We start from the raw sequence: 22,493 nt of genomic DNA on the forward strand, positions 1-22,493 counted from the left end.
TCAGTTTTCCCGCCGCTGGGGAACGCAAAGGTTTGTTTGGGCCGTTTTCATTGGCTGTCTTTCCTCCAATGAAAGCAAAGAAAACGTCACATGACCAACTCAAAATCACGTGACTCAAACCCACACTGAGCCCTCGCCGCAGCGTGGATCCACACAGTCTGACTGCAGCTCACGTTTCACTTTTATTCGACTGTTTTTGTGTTTGTCTTTACTAGTTTAGGAAGGAACGTAAGTAGCTCATATGTTTCACTCCAATTCACCGTCCTTTAAAAATAGTATTAGTGTAAAAAGTCTTCACCATAATTTATGTTTGGATACAGCTCTGAGTATAGGCACATCATGAGAGAAGCAGGGGACTGTGACTCCTCCCCACTGTCAAAAGAATAAAAGCCTGTTGTTGTTTGTCTTCATGTTCACAGACGAGCCTCTCCTACGGTCCACAGTCATGTCCTCGGGCCCGTGCGTGTCCCTGAACACTGGAACCCACATCCCCCTCCTGGGCCTGGGTACATACAAGCTGGTGGGGGCAGAGAGCGTGTTCCAGGCTGTGGATGCGGCGCTGGCTGCTGGGTACCGCTCCTTCGACAGTGCTGCTGTCTACCGCAATGAGGCCGATTTAGGACGAGCTCTGAAGGAGTTGCTGCCCAAGTATGCGCTCACCAGAGAGGACGTGTTTATAACCAGGTAATGCCATGTCAATGTATCTATATGATCAGTCATATAGCATCATATGTTCTATATTCTATCAGTCAATGATCAGAGATTATGCAGGTGACATCACAATCTTTGGAACTTTATTAGTGAGTGTCATTGTTATGTAAATACTTTTTCTTCTATAAAAACTCAAAACACAAAAAATGTGAAAGTGTAGTAAAAAACAGTCCACCCAATTCATAATTCACCAGTCAGATTAAATCAGGATTAAAACACCATAATCTAAATTTATTTGTTCTAAATCTTTATTATTGGCATGGTTAATTAGTGAACATGACACGTGCAGTCCTGTTATGGGTCCTGTATGATATTTGTGTCCAGTAAATTGGGACCTAAAGACCAGGGTGCGGGGGCCATGGAGAGGGCTCTGCGGAGCCTGTCAGAATTGGATGTGGGATGGATTGACCTGTACCTGATCCACTGGCCTGGCACACAGGGGCTGGATGTGACGGACCAGAGGAACCCTAGTGAGTGGACCTGCAAGAGCCATTCTGTAGTATCCATGTCCATGAGTGTAATGTGTATGTATGTGTCTGTGTGTATGTGCAGGCAACAGAGCAGCCAGCTGGGCTGCACTGGAGGAGCTGCACTCCCAGGGGAAGCTCAAGGCTATTGGAGTGTCCAACTACACCCCCACCCACATGAGGGAGCTCATGAAGAGCAGCAAAGTGCCCCCTGCTGTGCTACAGGTGAGCACAGAATCTCAGTACAGCCTGAATGTATGGTTTGTAGATTTTAGAGAAACCATGGCTTTACTATTAGAAGACAAGGATAACTGTGGAGAAACATGAATGAACACACAAACTTCACAACACTAACAGATTTAGTATAATATATTAAGTAAATTTTTTTTAGTATGTATAGCTCTGGGCACATGATGCCCTTTATGTTTCTGCTAAATTTACAGTGAGAGCAGCACATGATTAAACCAATGACTTTAAATGGACCCCAAAGTTTAGAAAGCCTTTTAGAATCCTCACTCTTCTGCACTGTTACAGATCGATAGCTGTTTTAGAATGTTTATAATTAAAGCTTTAACAAACAATTGAATCCACCAGATATGGGACTACCTACAATCATCTAGTCATATCTTCTTATGAATCTACTTTTATCAGAATGACAAAGATTATAGGTGATGGAAGCTGATGTCACAGGTGTTTAGTGGTAGGAGAAAAGAGCACCCAGTGGAACCCAAGCAGGCACAGAGAGAATATTCAAACTCCACACACTTCTTGCTATGAGTAGAGCTATGCAATATATTGCTATCAAATTGCTTGATGTCGACCTCTTCACACAATGTTCTGAAAAACATGTGATTCTTATAGTTCATGAGTTCATGTTTATAGAGTTTAAAAACACAGTGGAGCACTTCCTATGTTAACACATTACAGTGACATCAAAAAGTGGATCAGAGGCTCCCTGGTCACTACGGACAACTCTTTGCATCAGTTCACTTCCCGGCCACTAGAAGCATCACTTTGTGGCACTAATAGACCCCTCAGCAGCTTCTGGTGCTCGGGCCTAACAGTTAACTCCTCAGTAATTACTCGTAGTAAGTCTTTGTTTATGCTTTATTAAGGCTAATTACAATATTATTTAAGTAAGCTAGAAGTTGGCTGCAAAATAGAGGTCGAAGACATAACTTGTAAACTTGTTGAAAACAAATCAATAACTGTGGAAAATATATTAGAATGTGTCACTATTGAGATCGAATTTAAAAAATCCAGAAATGTGCAAGTCACGTGTATATACAGAACCCCAGGATCCCCCATAGATATATTTAATGAAAAAATGCATGATTGGCTCAACACAAATGGGTCCAAAGGAAAAGAACAAATTATATGTGGGGATTTTAATATTAATCTTATGAATGCTTCTGCCCACGAGAAAACAGCAGACTTCATAAACATGATGTACTGTAATATGCTCATCCCAATCATAGATAAACCAAGTAGGATTACCTTTGACACTACTACACTGATAGACAATATATTCTCCAGTAAAATTGAAGGTAAAACAATTGGAGGACTCCTGATTAGTGACATAAGTGATCACCTTCCAGTTTTTGCAGTTTTTCAGAACTGTAATGAACTGAATAATGATTCCAAATCAAAATCATACAAATTCATAAGACGATTAACACCCCAGTCTTTAAATAATTTTAAGGAGGACTTAAACAAACTTAGCTGGAATGATGTGTACAATCAGACTGATCCCAATGATGCCTATGAAACCTTCTTGTGTAAATATATCAAACTATATGAAAAAAACTGCCCATTGCAAAAAGTAAATGAAAATCAAAACTGTGTTAGAAAGCCTTTGATAACGAAAGGACTAGAAAATGCATGCAAGAAAAAAAATTTACTATATAAAAGATTTATCCAACTCAGAACAAAGAAATCTGAAATTAAAAATATAAAAAGTATAAAAAAATAAATTGATAAGCATCCTGAGAAGTTGTAAAAAGAACTACTTTCACAAATTACTTCAAGAGCAAAGGGAAAATATAAAAGGAACATGGAAAGTGATAAACAGTATTATGGAAATAAGAGACAAGAAACATGATATCCCAAACCACTTTACACATAATAATACCAGACTCGAAACTATAAAAGAGATTGTAGATGGGTTCAATCACTATTTTGTTAATGTGGGTAATAACTTGGCAAAATCTATAGAAATGCACAGGAACTCTCTTCCATGTAACACAGTCTGTAGAAACCCAAACTCCTTCTATATGAATCCTACAAATGAAAATGAGATAGTTAAAATAGTAAAACAATTCAAACCAAAAACATCCAAAGATGCAGCTGGCCTAGACATGAACCTAATCAAGAATACAATAGAGCTCATAGCAGATCCACTGACACATATATGTAATCAGTCATTTAAAATGGGCAAATTTCCAGATAAAATGAAAATAGCAAGAGTGTTTCCAGTATACAGAAATGGGGAAAAAAAATATTTTCAAACTATAGACCAATTTCAATACTCTCTCAATTCTCAAAAATAATAGAAAAAATATTTGTTCATCGATTAGATAAATTCATAGAAAAATATGAGCTCTTAAGTGACCATCAATATGGATTCAGGAAAAATCGCTCTACCTCAATGGCTGTTATGGAATTGGTAGAAAATTTATCTACAGCAATTGATTCAAAGAAATACAGTGTGGGTATCTTTATTGACCTTAAGAAGGCTTTTGATACCCTCGATCATAATATATTATTGCAAAAATTAGAAAGATATGGACTGCGAGGACCTGTGCATGCCTGGCTACAAAGCTATCTACAAAACCGATACCAGTATGTTGAAATAAATAATGAAAAATCTGTATTGTTGAAAGTAAATTTTGGAATTCCACAGGGCTCGACGCTTGGGCCAAAACTATTTATTATGTATATAAATGATTTATGTTCGGCATCAAAAATTTTCAATTATGTGCTCTTCGCAGATGATACCACCCTCTACTGCTCAGGTGAAAACCAAAGGCAGCTTTTTCAAATGGTGGAGAGGGAGCTGCAGAAAATAAAAGTCTGGTTTATTGTTAATAAATTATTGCTAAACATAGAAAAAACTAAATTTATGATATTTGCAAAGCGAAAAGTACAAAATCATGTACAAAATTATGCTAAATATACACCACTAGAAAAGTCTTTCAAAAATAAATTTTTATATAGATCATAATTTAAACTGGAAATCACACATAAATACAATTAGGAAATTATAAAGTGATCGCTATATATAGCCATAAAAGTCTAATAATAAACCTAGGTGAGATTTGGGGCAATTATAAAACTTTATAAAAAAAAGCAATTAGCAATCGCATTAACAACTTATATAACAATAACCAATGCATTATTTATGAAAGTCGATTTTGATTTACACTCTTTATGTTCAAAGTAAACAACAATCGAAATCCGTTACAGAACATGTTCAAAATCCGAGATAGCCAATATGAGCTCAGAGGCACGACCATGTTTATTAAAAAGAAAATCAGAACAAACATTATGAAATTTTGTATATCTGTTAAAGGGGTGGAGCTCTGGAACAACTGTACAGAAAACCTAAAATTGTGCACCACTTTTTTTCACTTCATAAAGAAGTTTAAATGTTTAACTCTGGACAGATACATGAAATATGAGACTTAGTTTGTGCTGTAGAACTTTGTTGTTCTGTTACTGATTAGCTTGTTTCTTCCTGCTGTATTTTTGAAGATGAACTGGTGTCAAGATGACGCTCTGATAAAGGAATAAAGGGTAGGCATAATAAGCTTAAGCTTCAGCCTGCACCTTTTCGGTCTGTATATGTTAAATATGACTGTTTATGAATTAATGTCAAAATATACCTGTGACCGAAATAAAATAATAATAATAATAATAATAATAAATAAATAAATAAATAAATAAATAACCCAAGTAAGAGTGAAAATGTATTTGGTGAAACTACTACCGGTACTCAAGTTAAACTAAACGTATGAAGAACTGTTTAGACTTGACATTGTAACTGTAAGAACAAAATGTGATAGAATGCACAACATCTGGTATTTTCAAAGAATAGACACAAAAATGAATGAGTGGAGAATAAATCACTTCATTTCATATTGTCAACATTAATCTTTTGTCACTTGTAGACTTACTCAGTTAGAGGAGTAAGGACAACTTTTACTCAAGTAAGAGTATTGCTACTCTCTGTAAGGTTAAACTGTAAGGTATTAGAATCCTTGTGTTTTTTTTCTTTTCTTGACGTTGTATGCAGGTTGAGTTCCACCCACGCTTGGCTCAGCCTGAGCTCCGGGCGCTGTGTTCTGAGTTTGGGGTGTTCTTCCAGGCGTACTCTTCTCTGGGGCAGGGGGAGCTGCTTACTGACCCTGTGGTGTTGGAGGTGGCCAAGACCTGCAGTCGGACCCCCGCACAGGTACTCTTCACCCAGCCGCACTTTGTTGTAACTAGGGCTGTCAAAAGTATCGAAAATCAGATACTGATCCACAGGCTCAGACTGGTAATCTATACTACTGGGAAAATGCCTGGTGGGCCGGTCAACCTTAGACCACATTTGAGCTGATGTGGTGCTGATCCATATTTAAGGTTTTAGCAGGTATCAGGTATTGATACAAGGTTTTAGCAGGTATCTATACAAAACAGTCCCATTGACTGGACAGAAATGAGCCTTTCCTGAAGCTTTAGAATGATCGTGAGCTGTATCAAGAACAAGTATAAAAGCACATAGACTAGTATACACACATGGACACTATGAACCTACTGGACCACTGAGGATCACACACATACAGTATAAGACCACATGGGAATAGAAAAAGAAAGTTCTACCATGTGTTCACATAACAGTGTGGTAAGTGTATGTAATGTTACTGGTGGAGAGTCGGTCACCCAGTTGTTACCATAAAGAAGCTATTGCTTTGCCTGGCATGCTTCTCAGCATGGCATTACATATTCCTATTTCCAAGGAAACAAGCAAGTAACACTGCTAGCCCAAGTTATACATGTCAGATCTGTGGAAAGGTGACCCTGCTCACAGTACAGAATTTACATTGCAAAGCAAATGCATGTTGTCTGTGGTACTTTTGAGCAATAACACCTGTAATTGAGTAAATGGGATAAATGCAAATGAGATGGGTTTAACACCACACTGTGGAACACTCAAGGCAAAGCAATATAATCTTCACAAAAAAAAACAGGACGGACCTTCTACCAGAAAAGTTACACAGTGCACCTTTAAGTACACAGAGGAACTAGGACTGGCTTTCTGTTAAACAGTGTAAATGAAAGATAGTTCAGGTTTTCACCATTATTGTGAATATTTGTAAATCGTGATGTTTCTCCTGATAATAACTTTAACACTAAATTTAGCTATTGTAACATAACCTTACTCTGCTCAGATTTGTGATCTTTTACTACATTTGTTTATTTATTATTGTGTTGTTCTTCCAGTTACACTAAAGTCATATTATAAACCACTCTTACAGTTATTCTTACCTTGAAGTTATTATGCTGTTTTCTGATCTGTTATAATGCTTAGACTTAGACAAACTTTATTGATCCACAAGGGAAATAACTTGGTCACAGCAGTTCACACATCACAATATATTATAATAATAAAGAGATAAATAGAAAAAAATATAAATAGTAATAATAAATTCTAAATGAGTAGCAATAAAAACTGGTGTGAAATAAGGCATAAATACATCAATAAAAAAAAGTTTCCTCGTCACAAACATACCTGGAGTTATTTAAGACACAAAGCCTGTGTATTTAGGCTGAGTTCTCTCAAACAGAAAACATTCTGTTCCACCTTGTGATGTCATGTTGTAATATAAGAAGTGCTCCACTGTGTTTTTAAACTCCATACACCATTTCAATCATTTGGGTGATTTCAGCCCTGGAATTGCCAAACTCTATTGAACTAAAGGTAAAAGGATCTGATAATCTGAAAACTACCACTTCATGACATCACAAGGTACAACAGAACATTTTGAGCTCAGGATTTCTCAAACATGTGTAAATAAAACTAAATACAACTCCAGGTGTGTGTTATGATGAGGTAACAGTATTAGAACGTGGCTTTGGTACATTACTTTGCTCCTCTCCCAATGGTTAGGGTATCTGACAGTTCCTGTTTCCACTCAGGTCCTCTTGCGCTGGGCTGTGCAGCAAAACATTGGTGTTCTACCCAAGTCGTCCAGCCCTGAGCGAATAAAGACCAACGCTGCCATCTTTGACTTTTCCCTGAGTGATGAGGACATGTCCAAGCTGAGTGCTCTGGACTGTGGACAGCACTTCTGCTGGAACCCCTCACATGTGCTCTGACCTCCACTGCACTTGGACTGGGACCAACATGAGTTACAGTCTGTTTTACACTCTGCTCACCTATTTCTGTTATACAGTCGTGGTTAATGTTGTTGGTACCCCTCTGGTAATGAAAAAAAATCTAAAATTTGTACTGAAATAACTTGAAACTAAGAAAAGCAATAATAAATTTAAAAAATCCTGAAAAATAACCAATGAAAATCAGACACTGTTTTTGAATTGTTGTTCAATAGAATAATTATTAAAAAAACAAACTAATGAAACTGGCCTGTACAAAAATGATGGTACCTCTAAGAAAAGATTGTAAGTAACTGAACAATAGGGACATGTTAAACTTAGGAGTGTCTCTAATCTGCATCACAGGTTCTTCAAACTTGTCCTCAGTCAGTCTGTCTGTTTAAAGGGGACATGTGTCATTGTGCTGTTTGGAGACATGATGGACACAACACTGAACATGGACCAGAGAAAGATAAGAAGAGAACTGTGTCAGGAGACTAGAAAGAAAATGAGAGACAAGCAGGTTAAAGATAAAGGCCATAAGACCATCTTCAAGTAGTTTGATGTTCCTGTGATTACAGTTACACATGTTCTTCAGAAGTTTAAGGTCCACAGGACTGAAGACAAACTCCCTGGACGCGGCTGCAAATTTATGAGAAACTGAACAGATTGGATCATACAAATGGAACCAAAGAGTCCAAGGGGCAGGTACATGAGTGTCAGATCACACCATCCATCAGTGTTTGAACCAAAGTGGACTTCATGTGAGGGCACCACTGTTGAGAGAAAATCATAAAAAAGTGAGACTGGAATTTGTCACAATGCAGATTGATAAGCCACTAAGCTTCTGGGAGAATGTCCTTTGGACAGATGAGACAAAACTGGAGCTCTCTGGCAAAACACATCAGCTCTGTGTTCACAGACACAAAAATGAAGCAGACCAAGAAAGGAACACTGTCCCTACTGTGAAACATGGAGGAGGTTTGGTTTTGTTCTGGGGCTGTTTTGCTGCATCTGGCACAGAGTGTCTTGAATCTGTGCAAAATACAACAGAATCTCAAAACTATCAAGATATTTTGGAACAAAATGTGTTGCCTAGTGTCAGAAAGCTTGGTCTTGGTTGTAGGTCATAGGTCTTTCAACAGGATAATGACCCAAAACACACAGCTAAAAACACCCAAGAATGGCTAAGAACAAAACACTGGACTGTTCTGGAGTGTTCTTCTGTGGGCCCAGATCTCAATTCTATTGAACATGTGTGAAAGGAGCTGAAACATGCTGTCTGAAGAAGGAACCCTTCAAACCTGAGACAACTAGAACAGTTTGCTCATGAGAAATGGGTCAAAATACCAGTTGACCAGGGCAGAAGTGTCATTGACAGTTACAGAAATCATTTGTTTACAGAGTTTGCATCAAAAGGTTGTGTAACAAAATATTAAGTTAAGGGAACCATAATTTTTGTCCAGGCCAGTTTCATTATTTAGTTTTTTTCAGATTATTCTGTTGAACCACAGGTGAAAAACAATGTTTGATTTTTGTTGGACAATTTTCAGTAATTTTTTATTTATTATTGCTTTTATCAGTATCAAATTATTTCAGTGATGATTGTTGATTTTTCTTTCATTGCCAGAGGGAACCAACTATTTTGTCCATGACTGTAAATGACCTCTTCTCCAGCTATGCTGAAACTGGAAATTGGTTATGATTTTGGTTTTCCACACAAGTGTACTACTTGCCTGGTAAATCAACAGTGCTATCTTAAAATTTTATATGGACATCTGGTCTCCACTCCCTCCACTGTGTCTCAAGCCTGTCCAAATGTGTCTCTCCCTAATTCTACAGAAGTACACCTTGTTTTTTAGTCCCCTGGGATATTTTTTTCTGCTACAAACGCCCTATGCATGTCTCTGATTGGCTTATCCACCTGTCAATCATGGCCATCTGCAAAGAGGGAGATTCACCAGTACTGAGGAAGTGTGTATTCTGGATCCCAGGTAATACTACTCACACTGCCTAATAAATGAGTGTTCTTTTATACTGAATGAAGTAAGTATTTTTTTCACTATAAAGATTTTATATATATATATATATATATATATATATATATATATATATATATATATATATATATATATATATATATAATCTTTCATCTGTAATAAAGCTTAAAGAACATGGGTTAGGGTTAGAACATGTAACTGGTTTCCATGTTTTCCTACTTCTAACTTGGTTTGGTGGGATAATTTGTGAAGAAGTTGACTAATGGAAATATATATATAGTTCTAAATTGGAATCCCTCTATATCACCAATAAAGTAGTAATGTAGAAAAAAAAAATTCTTGACAGTTTAAACATTTATTTAACTAAATGCAACAAAAACTGTCCCTCCAGCATGCCCTGGTGCCTCCTTTTTTTTAGTGAGGAATTACTGCAAACAAATGAACTAGTTTTATTTTTCATGTTTTAAGACAGCAACATCTGGTATTGTGCCTTTAAGGTTTTAGTAAAGATGGTTTGAAGCTGTCAATGCTGCTCTGGGCCAGACTGGCAGAAATGCATCTTAAAATACAAGTTACACTAATAATAAAATGCCAAAGCTATAAATAGTGGATGCAAGGTGGGTGAAGTGCATTGCCCAAAGACACAACTGCAGCACACACTGACAACCTTCAGGTATGAGCATCTCATTTTGAGGACTTTTGACCTTTGAATAGATCGGTAAATATAAATGTTCATCACTATGACAACAGCCCTGCATTTTCATATCTGTGTGAGCAACTCATTTAACTTGTATCGGGCATCTTGTAATTTCGGTCATTACCCAAAGCTCATGACCGTAGGGTAAGAACAGAGATCTAAACTAGGACTAAATCCGGACTAAACCAGGACAATGGGTGAGGGCACAGAAACATACATACAACTTGCACTCTTAAAATTATTTATTCAAGACAGCACAATCAGATGTTTCACAGCTGTAGAAAATACATTTACAAAAGTTGAACAAAACAAAAGCCATCAACAAAGTCATGTTCAAATCTGAGCTCCTCTCTCACAATTCCATATTCAAGTAATCCCAAGTTAGTTAGCAGAGGCTGATGCCCAGCAGATGCCAGGCAGGTGCCCGGCAGGTCTTTCCACTACAACAGGTTTCTCTACTGCATCAGAGCCCACACACTTGTGCTTGTCAAGACTGTACAAGGCTGCTTCACACTTGCACAACAAAATGTGGACTAAACCAGGACCAAACCAAGTCTATATCAGGACTAAACCAGGGTCCAACCAGGACAAGAGTGAATGCAGCCATGGCGAGTTAAGGCTGGTGATAAGAACAAGTTCAGACGTGCTGAAGGCAGACTGAGAGCCTTCTGCTGTGACGAGGTCTGGGCTAGTAAAGCATGAGTCACGGTAGTCGTTCAAATGAGGCTCCGGGGAGTTCTGAGCTGTTTAAGGTTTTGACAAATTGTATCACAAAATAATGTGGGTTGGTCATAAAATACAAAAGAAAAAATGTCTAAAAAATTCTAAAAACAATCTTGATTTGTAGAAGGCATTCAGAAACAATATTATACAAATTAGGGATGCACAATATGAGAAAAATATGATATCTGATACATGATAAATGTGAGACGATGACTGAAAAGGCAGATGTGGGGAGAGTAGCCATACATTTTACTCAAGTAAGAGTACCGTTACATCAAAATAATATTACTCAAGTAGAAGTACAAAGTGATGGTCTAAGAAATGACTACAGTAAGAGTCAAGAAACGTACTACTAAGAGTAATTTAAAGAGTAACTGTCAAGATATGTATAATTTAAAGCAAAATTAATCTGAAAAGAGACAGAACTAGTAATCAGAAAGAGACAAACTATATCATCTGAAGGAGCTGCAAGAAACAGATGTTCAGATAATTTCATATTGTAAACATAAAGCTTTTTGTCACTTGTAGACTTACTCACAGTGGGAAGAGGAGCAAAAACTTTTACTAAGTAAGTAAGAGTACTGTTACTGCAATAAAAATATTACTCAAGTAGGAGTAAAATATGCTGCTAAAGAAGTCCAAATCCTTTAAAAAGTTACTCAAATAACTGAGTAAATGTAACTACCCACCTCTGGCCAAAAAATAAAAAATAAAATAAAATTCTAAATGTGAATCTCAACTGAAAAACTTTAATATTAGCTGTGAAATTGTGGATGAATGGATTACTGCATTAACATATATTGCTTTATCAATTTTGCAAAATATTGTGCATCCCTTCTCCCTAATATTAAAGGAGCACCGTTGAAGATTTTTAGATGGAGGGTCTTCTTAGAGCTCCTTTAACTAAATCCTACTGAAGCTTGTAGTTGGGTACAGCATGTGAGCACAGAACAGGTCAGAGGTCGTACAAAAACTTCAACATCTAGGATTAGCTTGTCACAAGAGTAGAAAAGTTAGCATTAGAAAAAGTGGTTACAAAATTAAGAAAATGTGCTATTGTATAAAAGTGTAGCTACAACTTTTAGGCAACTGCATTTTCAAATCAAAAGACACATTTCACTTTTCAACACTAGCTAACAGTGGTGGAGTGCAGATTGTCACAAGAGCCCCACATTCTAACACAAAGGCAAAGACAATGCGGCAAAAACACAATATCTAGTCTGAGTCCAAATGATGAAGTCAGAATTGAACCAAAATATGGCTCGAAATATAAAATCCTGTCATCAAATTCTCAATTAAAGGCCCTGCACCTGATTTCCCCCCATGTATTTGAGCAAAATGTGTGTGCCCCAGTACACATATGGTATTAGCAGCTCACAAGGTTAAAATAAGTCTGCTGTCTACATCTAATTAGAGAGTATTTTTTTGTCCGATAATCAGGAAGTGCACGTTAGTATGCTGTTGCTAGTTATTAGGCTTACAGTGATGGCAAAACTACTCCCTGGTCAGGAAAGTTGTGAAAAGTGTGTATACTCTTAGTGGGGAATAAACAGAATGCTCTGAATACATAAAGTAAGTGAGGAATAACTTTGGACCACTGCAAACCACTTAGGATGAACTGTTTCACATTTTTAGACAGTAAAAATCTGCCACAGCGCCTTTAATTCAAGCACTTGTTAATATATCTGTACTTTTTTCCAGAATTACAGAAATAAAGATATCATAATTGAGAACTCTAGTTATTTAAACTCATCTAGATACGACAGCGTTTGCCGTGCACAGCTCCATGGCCCATAGACTCCAGTAAGACACTGTTCACAGATCTGCACCACTTTCACGATCACGTGATCACAGCACAACACGACTCCACAAGCTGCAAGTGATTGTACTCAAAACACAGGTACAACCAGAACTCATAGAGCACCCACACAGCTTACTTTGAGAGCTGGTTTTGTCCAAACCACTTAGAAACTACAGACTATAAAAAATTCTGTACATATTTTGATAGTAAATTGCGCTTACAGCATTGTAAAATTTGATGTCATCATTTCAGATGGAGGGTGGGGGCATATAAAACTTTATACCAGCTCAAAACTAAACATTATATCTTTTGAATGTGTCCTCAAAACCTAGAACACGACATTGAAACCACTGAATAGGTCAGAATTGTCAGGTTGTATTTGCTGTGTAACTCTCAGATTGCAGATTTGTTGATCTGGTTTATGATTCATATATCTGCAATTACTCTGCCTATCCACATGAAACCAAAACTGGCACAAAGTTCAGCGTCTTCTCTGTTGAAATGAATAAATAAATTGTAATTATACTTTACAATAGCTTCAGAAAGTGGTGTCATTTATCTTATGATTTATAACCATAAAATGAATACGGCACGTGTGTGGAGCCAATCCCAAACAAATAATGAGAAGGTTCAACATGTTCAACAAGTTTGGAGAGTTCTTTGCAAAACGGTGAATCTGCCATAGAGTCTTACAGGTCCCTGCCCTCCATCAGAAATGATAACATCTTCAAACCTGTTTGGAGTGTTATGACATCACGTGACGTCCTTGCATTCTCATTGGCTGGTGAAATGGGCTCAAAGACTCCAGTCCCCGTCCATCCTTCAGTACCTAACCCAGAGGTGGATTGTACTTAGCCTATTGCTAACTCGGCGCACTGACTTCGCCATAGAGGAACTGCTAAAATAAACTTCTAACCCCCACATCCCTGTCATTTCAAATATAACACAATATTTACAAAACACATAGATTCCACAGTTGTTGTTTTTTTCGACATAGCTTTAAAAAGATGTGCTTTTAGTTATCTGTCATTTCCTCATATATCATTTAACCCTGAATTAGTACAAAAGTTATTTCTGCATCAGAGATTGTCCTTGTACAAGATTGTTCATCCGTTTATATAAATTTGATATAAAGCAGTAGTAGTAATGGCGGCGGATACAGTTAGCTGGTTCGGTTTTGCAGGTGAATTGGAAGCAGAGTAGAAGACTAAAGGTTAAAGGTGCACTATGAAGCTTTTTCAGTGGGGAATTCACCACCTGCTTGTCTCAGTGGAGATGATGTTGCTTTACCTACAATGTTCCACAGTATGGCAATTAAAGGGCCCATATTAGGCTACTTTTCTCATCAAAAACACACTTGGATTTGTGTTTTGTTCTGTTGTGTTCTGTTCCACCTTGTGATGTCATGCGGTAATACAGGAAGTGCTTCCCTGTGTTTTTAAACTTCATACATCTTCAATAGAATCATTTGATAATTTCAGCCCTGGAATTGCTGTTCTCTAAGAGTCCATTTCACAGACCTTTTCATTTGAATAAGATGCATAGTACCTGAGTATATTTGTCTCTCCACAGATTTATGCTGTGGAAAGCAATACCATCTCTGTGTTTACAAGGAAACAGATGACTCTCTATCAGAAAAAATGACATAGTGCATCTTTAAAAACTAGGAATAGCTTTTTCTGTTTTCTCCACCTCATTTTTGCTTAAGGCCTATGACCACTTTGGCACACTCCAACTCTACGTTTACATGCACAAGAGTACTAAGATTTGCTGTTGTTTGGTTATAGCCAGACTTCTCCAGAGAACTGATCTTTTCTGGGCTGGAGGGACCATGATTTGAATCTAAAATGAGTAAACCTCAAGTAAGATTGTCTACACGGTTTCTGGCCCTGTCCAGATTAGGCTGTATGCTGTATGAGTGTACAGTATATAGTGGATTTAGGCTCCGGCCGACTGAGGCCACTCGCGCGGAGAAGAGTTCCATATCTGGAGATATGAGTGTGCGTTTCATAGCAACCAAAGAGCCAATAAGGAGCGAGGTTGTTGAAGGTACTTGCTCCACCGCACCCGCACCGCTGCTTTGAAAGGGGCTTGGCAATGAGGCATTATAGCTGTCAATCAAACCTGCTGCAAACGCTAGCTGGATCCAACCTTAGCGAAAGAAGGCACCTGATTGGTCCGATATTAATGTTCATGTCTTGTTTTAAATAGTGACATAAGAACACCAGGATCAGGTAGAGTGGGTTAATATGAACATTTTAAGAGCAAAGTGATTAACCTGACAGCAGCAGGCGCAGAGAGATGGGACTCCATTTTTCAGTAGAGAGTGAACTGGAGCCAGAGTCTTATGCTCACTTCCTGTTTGGAACACTGTGGTTAGCAGGCTAGCTAAGTCCACTATATACACAGTCTATGGTAAAAATGCAGCAATACTCAATAGGGGAACACCAACAGAATTCTCCAGTTGTGCTACTAAAAAAATTAAATGACTTAGCACTAGAAATGCTGTTGTAATCGGAGCAGGGTGGAGATTTGGTTTTCTCTGCGTGCATGTTAGCGTAGTGCATGAGTTCAGGATCAGTTTAGCAGAGATGATTTGAAAGAAAAGCTAATTCCCAGTGTTAAATACAGCCTCCTGATACGTGTCCCTCTCCTCTCCGGCACAGTGCATAGTGTGGATGAGGGTGTGACTGTCCATGGATCTGATCTGAATACATCTGAACCACAACAGTCTAGCGTCATGCCAGTCTCACTTTCACTACTTCACAGTGGCTGCCCAAAAGAACCCACAGCGTGAGCAACACCAATACAAAAGATTCAGCTATAGTGTGTCAATATCATCACGTGTTTGGATCAGGGCCCCCCTCATGATCTTTAAGTCCCCTGTGGGCGCACCCAGAGCAGGCATACTCCGGGCACTGGGCAGGGCAGGGTCCAGGCTCCGGGGTCCAGACTCCAGGGCAGCTCTACTCGGTGCGGTGGGACTCGTGGTGGTTGCTCTCCCCCTCGCTCTCCTGGTGGCTGAACAGGTAGCTCCACCAAGTTTTGGAATGGTGGATGGGTCTGGTCTTCTTCATCTCCTGTGGTTACAGAGGGGCAGCAGTCACTTACAGTTACATTCACTTGGGTCATTCTAACTCAGAGCTGCTCTAGGGAACTTTTCCAGTGGAGGCCTGGAATGTTCCACAGTATGGCATTAAATTTATCTCCATGACACACAGAATGCATGTTTTAAGATGTGTTTTTCAAGCACTGTAATTGAATAAATAGACAGATGCTGACATTCAAGCAACTAGAATAACATTTCTCCTCTAGTAGCCTCTTATTACATATTAATCCTATTGAGTCTTGAGTCTGGTCAATATTGACAAAAATGAATATGTGGATGTTATGACATTCATTCAGAAATGCGCTCCAAAGTGCCTGCACATGTGTGAGATTTCATTTCATCATACAAAACTTGAACAGACTTGTAAATGAACCACAAAAGTGCAGAAATATGACATGAATTGTTTAGAAGATTACAGAGCAACTGTCAGCTGCCCTTATGTTTGATCGGACCTGTATCTCCCACCTTGGTTTAGTCTTGTTTCAATTCTTTAGAGTGAACTGATTCAGTGAGGTATGTGTAAATGAAACACACCATGCATGAGCAGCTGTCTGTGCCATTAGCAGGTGTGTGGTCATGTGGGCAGGACAGAGCAGACCTGGAGCTGTTGTAATCAAATCTAGGAGGCTTATGCACAACAATCCACGTCCTCCATGTGTTCACTACTGTGAAGCTAAGGGTAAACACTGCAGCTTGATACTCAGTGAAACTTAAATTTTATCTTAATTTTAACACAGTCTGACTAGAAGGAATTGAATTCGCCCGAACAACAGGTAAGATGATTTATACTGTTAAACAAGTCCCTCTCATATAACATTACAGTCACAAGCTAGTAAGCCAACAGTTACTCAGTTAGTCACTCATCTTTTTATTGAGAAATCCTAAACAGGACCATGAACACTCGGATTGATCACAGACTCCTGAAAATGTGTTTTTATTGAGTTTTTAAAAACTTTTTTGGCTGTATTTGTGTACACTGAACTCCACAGTAACTGCTGAACATTCCACCATAAGGATATGTGTAGAGCACCCCCAGCATGATGCCACTGTAAAGTATCAACCATAATGACTAAAATATAGTATTTTCCAATCACATGGCATGATTATCAATTATCATTGGAAAGACTGTGTGTACAATCCCTGTCGTCCAGGTAGAATCCATGGCAAAAGAAGAAATTCAATTTGTCAGCTGGACCAAACTTTATTTTTGTTCAGCTGACAAATTGAATTTCAAGGTTAAAGGAACACTATGTCACTTTTTGGTGAGATATCTGCCACTGCTTGTCTTCATACTTTATTGCTTTCTCTGAAATGTTCCACAGTATGACTTTACATGTATCCATCTCACATTTAATCAGTTACAGGGATTTTATGACAAGGAATGCATCAGGAGATCAGGATCTCCTCTCCACAGATCTGACCAGCCACTTGGCTTGGTGGCAGCGCCTGCTTGTCTCCATGGAGACAGATAAGTTTAATGTCATACTATGGAACATTCCAGGCAAAGCAATGACATCTCCATCTTGTCTTTATAAACTGATGCTAAAACTATGCCAGTGTGTTTAGTCAGTACCAGTTGTGATGTACTGGGATACACCCTCTCTTTCAGTGTTTGCTTTAAGACTTTTTACATTTTATAAACACACAGAAGATATCACAAATATTAAACAAGATCTCTGGAATTATGGAAAACAAAGTGAAAATAACTCAACTAAATATTTTTTATATTTTATGTTCAAATCCTCAGAGTGTTCACAGATCTGTAAACCCCTGATCTTCTCTCAGTGACCTTCATAATGAAGTCTCCTGTAAAGGTTTTCACAGCTGCGCCGCCTCAGGGTCGAGAAACGTCAAGAGTCCAAACCAGAGTTCAAAGCAAAGGGTTGATATACATTTTCAATCTAAATCAAGTTTTGAGTTATTTTGAGTGAATTTTTTTATCGTGAGAATCTCCAGCGTGAATAATTATGTGTGGTGTAGTTGGTGGTGGCTCACCCCTCTGTCCAGCAGGCTGTCAAACTCGTCACTCATGCGGCGCAGCTGCTGGCCATACTTCTTGGCGGCCCACAGAGCAGGGGGTGCAGACTTGGAGCGTCCCCGGAAAGGGAAGCCCTCTGTGGGGGTGCCCAGCTCCTCCTCTGCCCTGCTGTCCTCCGACACATGGGACTCTGAGCTGAGCCGGATCCTGCCACTGCCTGAGGGAGTAAACGTCTTTAGAAATGTGATTGTGCATATACATGTTTATCTCTTATTCTGGCTTGGTTTAGTAGGACAGTAACAGAATCCCTCTGCCTATGTCATTAACACGGAAATCTCCATCCAAAATGCACAGGCAGTTTACTACAAGGAAGAGGTTGTCATTTATTTTTATAAGTCTAACTTATAAAACTTTATAACTATTGTGCAGACAAGTTTTGGCCCTTGTTTACAGAATGGTTGCTAGGTAACAGCTATAGCCTACCTCTGTGTGTGCCATATCTGATGTTCAACCAGGAAGCGAAATTATAACTTGATTGATTTTATATTTGATCTGTAAATTGTGTAATTGTGCATAGTCGGCGAACAGTTATCACAGTAAACACACACAGACTTTTTCAGTGGTGGGCAAGCCATCTGTTGTCTCCGTAGAGATGTTAGTCATTCTCACAGAAGGTTCACAGCATGGCATTAAACATATTTAAAGGTCTTATATTACACCAAACTGACTGTTATGAGCTTTTAGCCATATTATAATGTTGGTACCTCCTCAAAAACAGACCTGGTGTTGTGACTTGTTTCATTCACAACTCCAGTTCATTTGAGTAATCCTTTATTTATGACTTTGTCTACATCTTCAAAGCTCAAAATACTCTGTTCCACCTTGTGATGTCATGTAGTGGTAGTTTAAGTTCACAGCACCCTTTTACCTTTAGTTCAATCAAGAATAACAATTCCAAATGATTCTAGTGAAGGTGTGTGGAGTTTAAATAACACAGTGGAGCACTTCCTGTACAACATCACAAGGTGGAACAGTGTTTTCCATTTGAGAGAAGAACTTAGCCTAAATATGGAAGGTTTGTGTGTTAAACATGTGTAAATGAAACAAAACTCCAGGTATGTTTGTGACGAGGAAACAACATTATAATAAAGATGAAAAAACAGCATAATATGAGTCCTTTAACTGACACAGGCAGCTTGTCTCCACAGAGATCATTTTAAGTATGCAAGTAAGTTTAACATCATACTGTAATGTAGATCATTCCAGGCAAAGAAATCACATGTATATGGAGACAAGCAGGTGTTGAACCTTCCACCACAAAAGTGACACAGTTCACCTTTAATTTAATGATTTTCGTATAATCATATTTACACTCAGGAATGGTTATCACAGTGCTGTATCTCCCATGACAAAGTGTGGAAACTGCTAAGAAATTAAAGTAAGCATGGTCCATACTGACCAAATTCATATTTTGTATGAATGCAGGGCTTTTCCTGCATTCTGAAAATAATATTCTGATGATATGCCAATCCAATATACCACAGCATGTCTTTAAAACCACAGTATGGAACTATTTTGCCAAAAAACTGACTACAATAGAATCATGATTTTTCATTTTGGTTGGGTTTATTGCTGGGAAAATCATGTGTCCTTACTGCGAGCCGGTGTGCATGTCCACAAACCTGACTCGTATTTGACCTGGAGGAGGGCCTCCTCCTGCTTGTTTCCATGGAAATGTTGGTCCTTTGGCTATAACATTCCAGAGGATTGCATTGATCTTCATGGAAAATGTTGTGGTGAAAAGTGTGGTTATAGATTTCACAAACAGCAGAGACAGGGAGCTGCCACCTCCAGAAAGTTACATACTGTAACTTTAAATATAGTTGAAGTTTAAGTATCAGGCAAGAGTGAAATGACTGTGAGATTAGCCACAGTATAACACTTGTTATTACTATTTTACTACTACTTATACTACTTATATACTCAATGGTCAAAGTCACTCAAACCAAATGACTGAATGCTTTGTTCATTCTCTTGAGTGTTGGTCTGCACCTGCCGACCTCACCTGTCTCTCGTAGCTCTAACTTTAGCTTGTGTTTCTTCTGGGTCTGCTCTGTGGCACCGTGCTTCTCACAGCCTGGAGCAGGTCTGATCTCCTTCTCCACTCCGTCCACCTCCTCCGACTCACTGTCAGAGATGGTGAAGTGTGCGGCCATCGTACCACCTGCACAAACACACAAAATCAGGCTATGAGCATTTCACTCATGTTACTGTAATTGAGTTTATTTTTGGTGTATTTTTTTACTTGTACTTATGCAAGTGCAAATATGAAACTTGTGATTTAGACAGGTTCATTGATCAAGTGTTGTATAAAAGAGTTAAAAAAATGCACTTAAGTATTAATTTACCAGCAGAACTTGTTACATTATTAGCCATGTAACTCACAGTGGACTTTTAATTGAGTACAAATTCTCAGTAATCTTTCCACCACTGAGTTGTTAACCTGCAGTTCGTCAGACACGTAGCGGGATGTACAACGCTGACAGAAACAGGACATGGCACTGGGCACACGTTTAAAGCGCGTGTAGAAAACAACACGAGTCCACAATGCTAACTTTAGTGCTAACTCTAGAGCTAACGAGAATGGTGCGGTCATAAAGTGGAAGGAGCGTGTCCAGGTCTGTGCCCGTCTCAGTCCGCGCCCATCAGCTCCGGCAGCGCAGATAACATCATGTTATTCCTACGGCCAGTCCAAAGGTATTCACACGTAGCAGCGCAGGCAGAAGAGCGGAGACACACGTACCGGGACAGCACTCTACGGGACAACTTGACACAGAAGAAACTTGACCCAGAGCAGATGATTCCCCGTGTGCGTATACGCAGAGAGGCGAACAGCACTGAGCTGTTGTGTTGTTGACTGAAGACAAAAGAAACTTCCTAAAGGCGGAAGCGGTGCGGAGCTATTCCCGCTGCGACAGGCGTAAACAAAGAGGATGTGACTCAGATCTTACCCCAAATGTCCGAGTGTCCGTCCCCAAAGCGGCTGTGCGTGCGCCGCTCGCCTCATGCGCCGCGGAGCTTGTTGTTGTTTGCTCTATCGGTGTGTGACGGTCTGTGACGGTCTATGATCGCTCCACAAAACACTTCAGCTCCGTGCGCACTGCGCGCTCGCCCAATGGTCCTGCGCGCTCAGCGACCACGCACCGCGGCTGCGCGCTGACGTCACTGTTGCGAGCAGGACTGGAGCGCGCTTTGTTTGTGTCAGAGCACGGCCGGTTCACGCGCTGCGGGGCCAGGGGGGTCTGGGGGGTCTGCGGGGCTAGTTTGCTAAAATATGAAAATTGTGTACGTCTTACAATAAGATCAACATATTTAAATAAGATCAACCGTTTAAAATCAAAAATAAATAATATTCAGCCCCATGACGTGGACAAGAGAGAAAGCGAGAGATGTTAAAATAACTTTTGACTCGTAGTTTATAGACATACTTTAGTTTTTCTTATCTGAATACTGAATACATGCAGGCTACATAACATGAGTCAATTACATACGCTGCTTGTCTCAACCAAAGTTCTGCTCCAGTGGTTCTGTCAGATCAGACCTGTCCCATGAGCATCTGCAGCATCAGACCACAGTGTCATTAGAACACAGTACAGTGAGCTCAATAGAAGAGCGCCCCCGGGTCAGGTACCGGTACCAGTCCATTGTTTCGTTTGGTATGACTTACATTATTTCCATTTTATTTATTATCCGAGTCTGAACACATTTTTATTTTGAAAAATGGCGAATTCTCTCTGTTACATCCGTCTGAGACTCACTATTCACTCAATTGACCCAAGTCAAGATACTTGTCTCGGTTATTAGCGCTAATATTAAACCCACAAGCTGCAAAATGAGTAAAAACAGACGTCTTTAGAAACATTTATTGTTATATTTACAAAATTCCACAATTTTTGTGTTGGTTGTATCATTTTATTTTGTCGTATTTTGGTGCCATACCTTAAAGGCTGGTCCGTGAAAATATTGTATGACATTAAATCGGTTTGTGGCGCAAAAAAGGGTTGGGGTCCATTGCATTAGAACACAGGACAGTAGACTAACTGTCATCATCATTATGATCATGGATCTCTCCTGTTAAGATTAATGTCAACATTTTGTGCTGTCTCTGTCTCATTAAATAAATAAAATAATAAAATAATAATTAGAACACAGGACAGCAGGCTTATAATGCCATCCATCCATCCATTTTCGTCCGCTTATCCGGGGCCGGGTCGCGGGGGGAGCAGCCTAAGCAGGGACTCCCAGACTTCCTTCACCCCAGACACGTCCTCTAGCTCCTCCGGGGGGACCCCGAGGCGTTCCCAGGCCAGCCGAGAGACATAGTCCCTCCAGCGTGTCCTGGGTCTTCCCCGGGGCCTCCTCCCGGCGGGACATACCCGGAACACCTCCCGAGGGAGGCGCCCAGGAGGCATCCGGAACAGATGCCCGAGCCACCTCAACTGGCTCCTCTCGACGTGGAGGAGCAGCGGCTCTACTCCGAGCTCCTCCCGTGTGACTGAGCTCCTCACCCTATCTCTAAGGGAGCGCCCAGCCACCCTGCGGAGGAAACTCATTTCGAGCGCTTGTATCCGCGATCTCGTCCTTTCGGTC

At 39.5% G+C, this 22,493-nt stretch overlaps 2 protein-coding genes across 3 annotated transcripts; one reads left to right on the top strand and one right to left on the bottom strand.

Annotated features, from left to right (window-relative positions):
• Positions 1-108: 108 nt before the first annotated feature.
• Positions 109-9,577, top strand: zgc:101765 (uncharacterized protein LOC450036 homolog). The gene is made up of 6 exons (XM_020920476.2): positions 109-228; positions 420-684; positions 1,036-1,181; positions 1,264-1,403; positions 5,473-5,631; positions 7,359-9,577. Exons 2-6 carry the CDS (start codon positions 446-448, stop codon positions 7,536-7,538), a joined length of 864 nt encoding a protein of 287 aa, XP_020776135.1. The 5' UTR covers positions 109-228; positions 420-445; the 3' UTR covers positions 7,539-9,577.
• Positions 9,578-10,456: 879 nt separating this feature from the next.
• badb (BCL2 associated agonist of cell death b) lies at positions 10,457-21,042 on the bottom strand. 2 transcript variants are annotated; one of them, XM_055156381.1, is made up of 4 exons: positions 20,855-21,042; positions 19,909-20,067; positions 17,861-18,060; positions 10,457-15,836 (listed from the first exon to the last, which is right to left on the bottom strand). In XM_055156381.1, the coding sequence occupies exons 2-4, from the start codon at positions 20,057-20,059 to the stop codon at positions 15,723-15,725; spliced, it is 465 nt and encodes a 154-aa protein (XP_055012356.1). In that variant the 5' UTR covers positions 20,060-20,067; positions 20,855-21,042; the 3' UTR covers positions 10,457-15,722. The 2 variants fall into 2 exon arrangements, with proteins under 2 accessions (XP_055012356.1, XP_055012358.1); XM_055156383.1 differs by lacking the exon at positions 20,855-21,042 and adding an exon at positions 20,647-20,799.
• Positions 21,043-22,493: the final 1,451 nt, after the last annotated feature.

Source organism: Boleophthalmus pectinirostris, unplaced genomic scaffold, assembly GCF_026225935.1.
Source record: "Boleophthalmus pectinirostris isolate CB_2022bp ecotype Guang Dong unplaced genomic scaffold, ASM2622593v1 HiC_scaffold_20, whole genome shotgun sequence".
In the NCBI taxonomy this organism is placed as follows: Eukaryota; Metazoa; Chordata; class Actinopteri; order Gobiiformes; family Gobiidae; genus Boleophthalmus; species Boleophthalmus pectinirostris.

What these genes read in the sequence shown, in the direction of transcription:
- zgc:101765 (XM_020920476.2), top strand. Translation starts at nt 446, where the DNA reads ATGTCCTCGGGCCCGTGCGTGTCCCTGAACACTGGAACCCACATCCCC. An exon ending in GACGGACCAGAGGAACCCTA is followed by an intron (nt 1,182 to 1,263) that starts GTGAGTGGACCT and finishes GTGTATGTGCAG; the next exon opens with GCAACAGAGCAGCCAGCTGG. An exon ending in TGCCCCCTGCTGTGCTACAG is followed by an intron (nt 1,404 to 5,472) that starts GTGAGCACAGAA and finishes CGTTGTATGCAG; the next exon opens with GTTGAGTTCCACCCACGCTT.
- badb (XM_055156381.1), bottom strand. Translation starts at nt 20,059, where the DNA reads ATGGCCGCACACTTCACCATCTCTGACAGTGAGTCGGAGGAGGTGGAC. An exon ending in GTTAGAGCTACGAGAGACAG is followed by an intron (nt 18,061 to 19,908) that starts GTGAGGTCGGCA and finishes TTACTCCCTCAG; the next exon opens with GCAGTGGCAGGATCCGGCTC. An exon ending in ACAGCCTGCTGGACAGAGGG is followed by an intron (nt 15,837 to 17,860) that starts GTGAGCCACCAC and finishes CTGTAACCACAG; the next exon opens with GAGATGAAGAAGACCAGACC.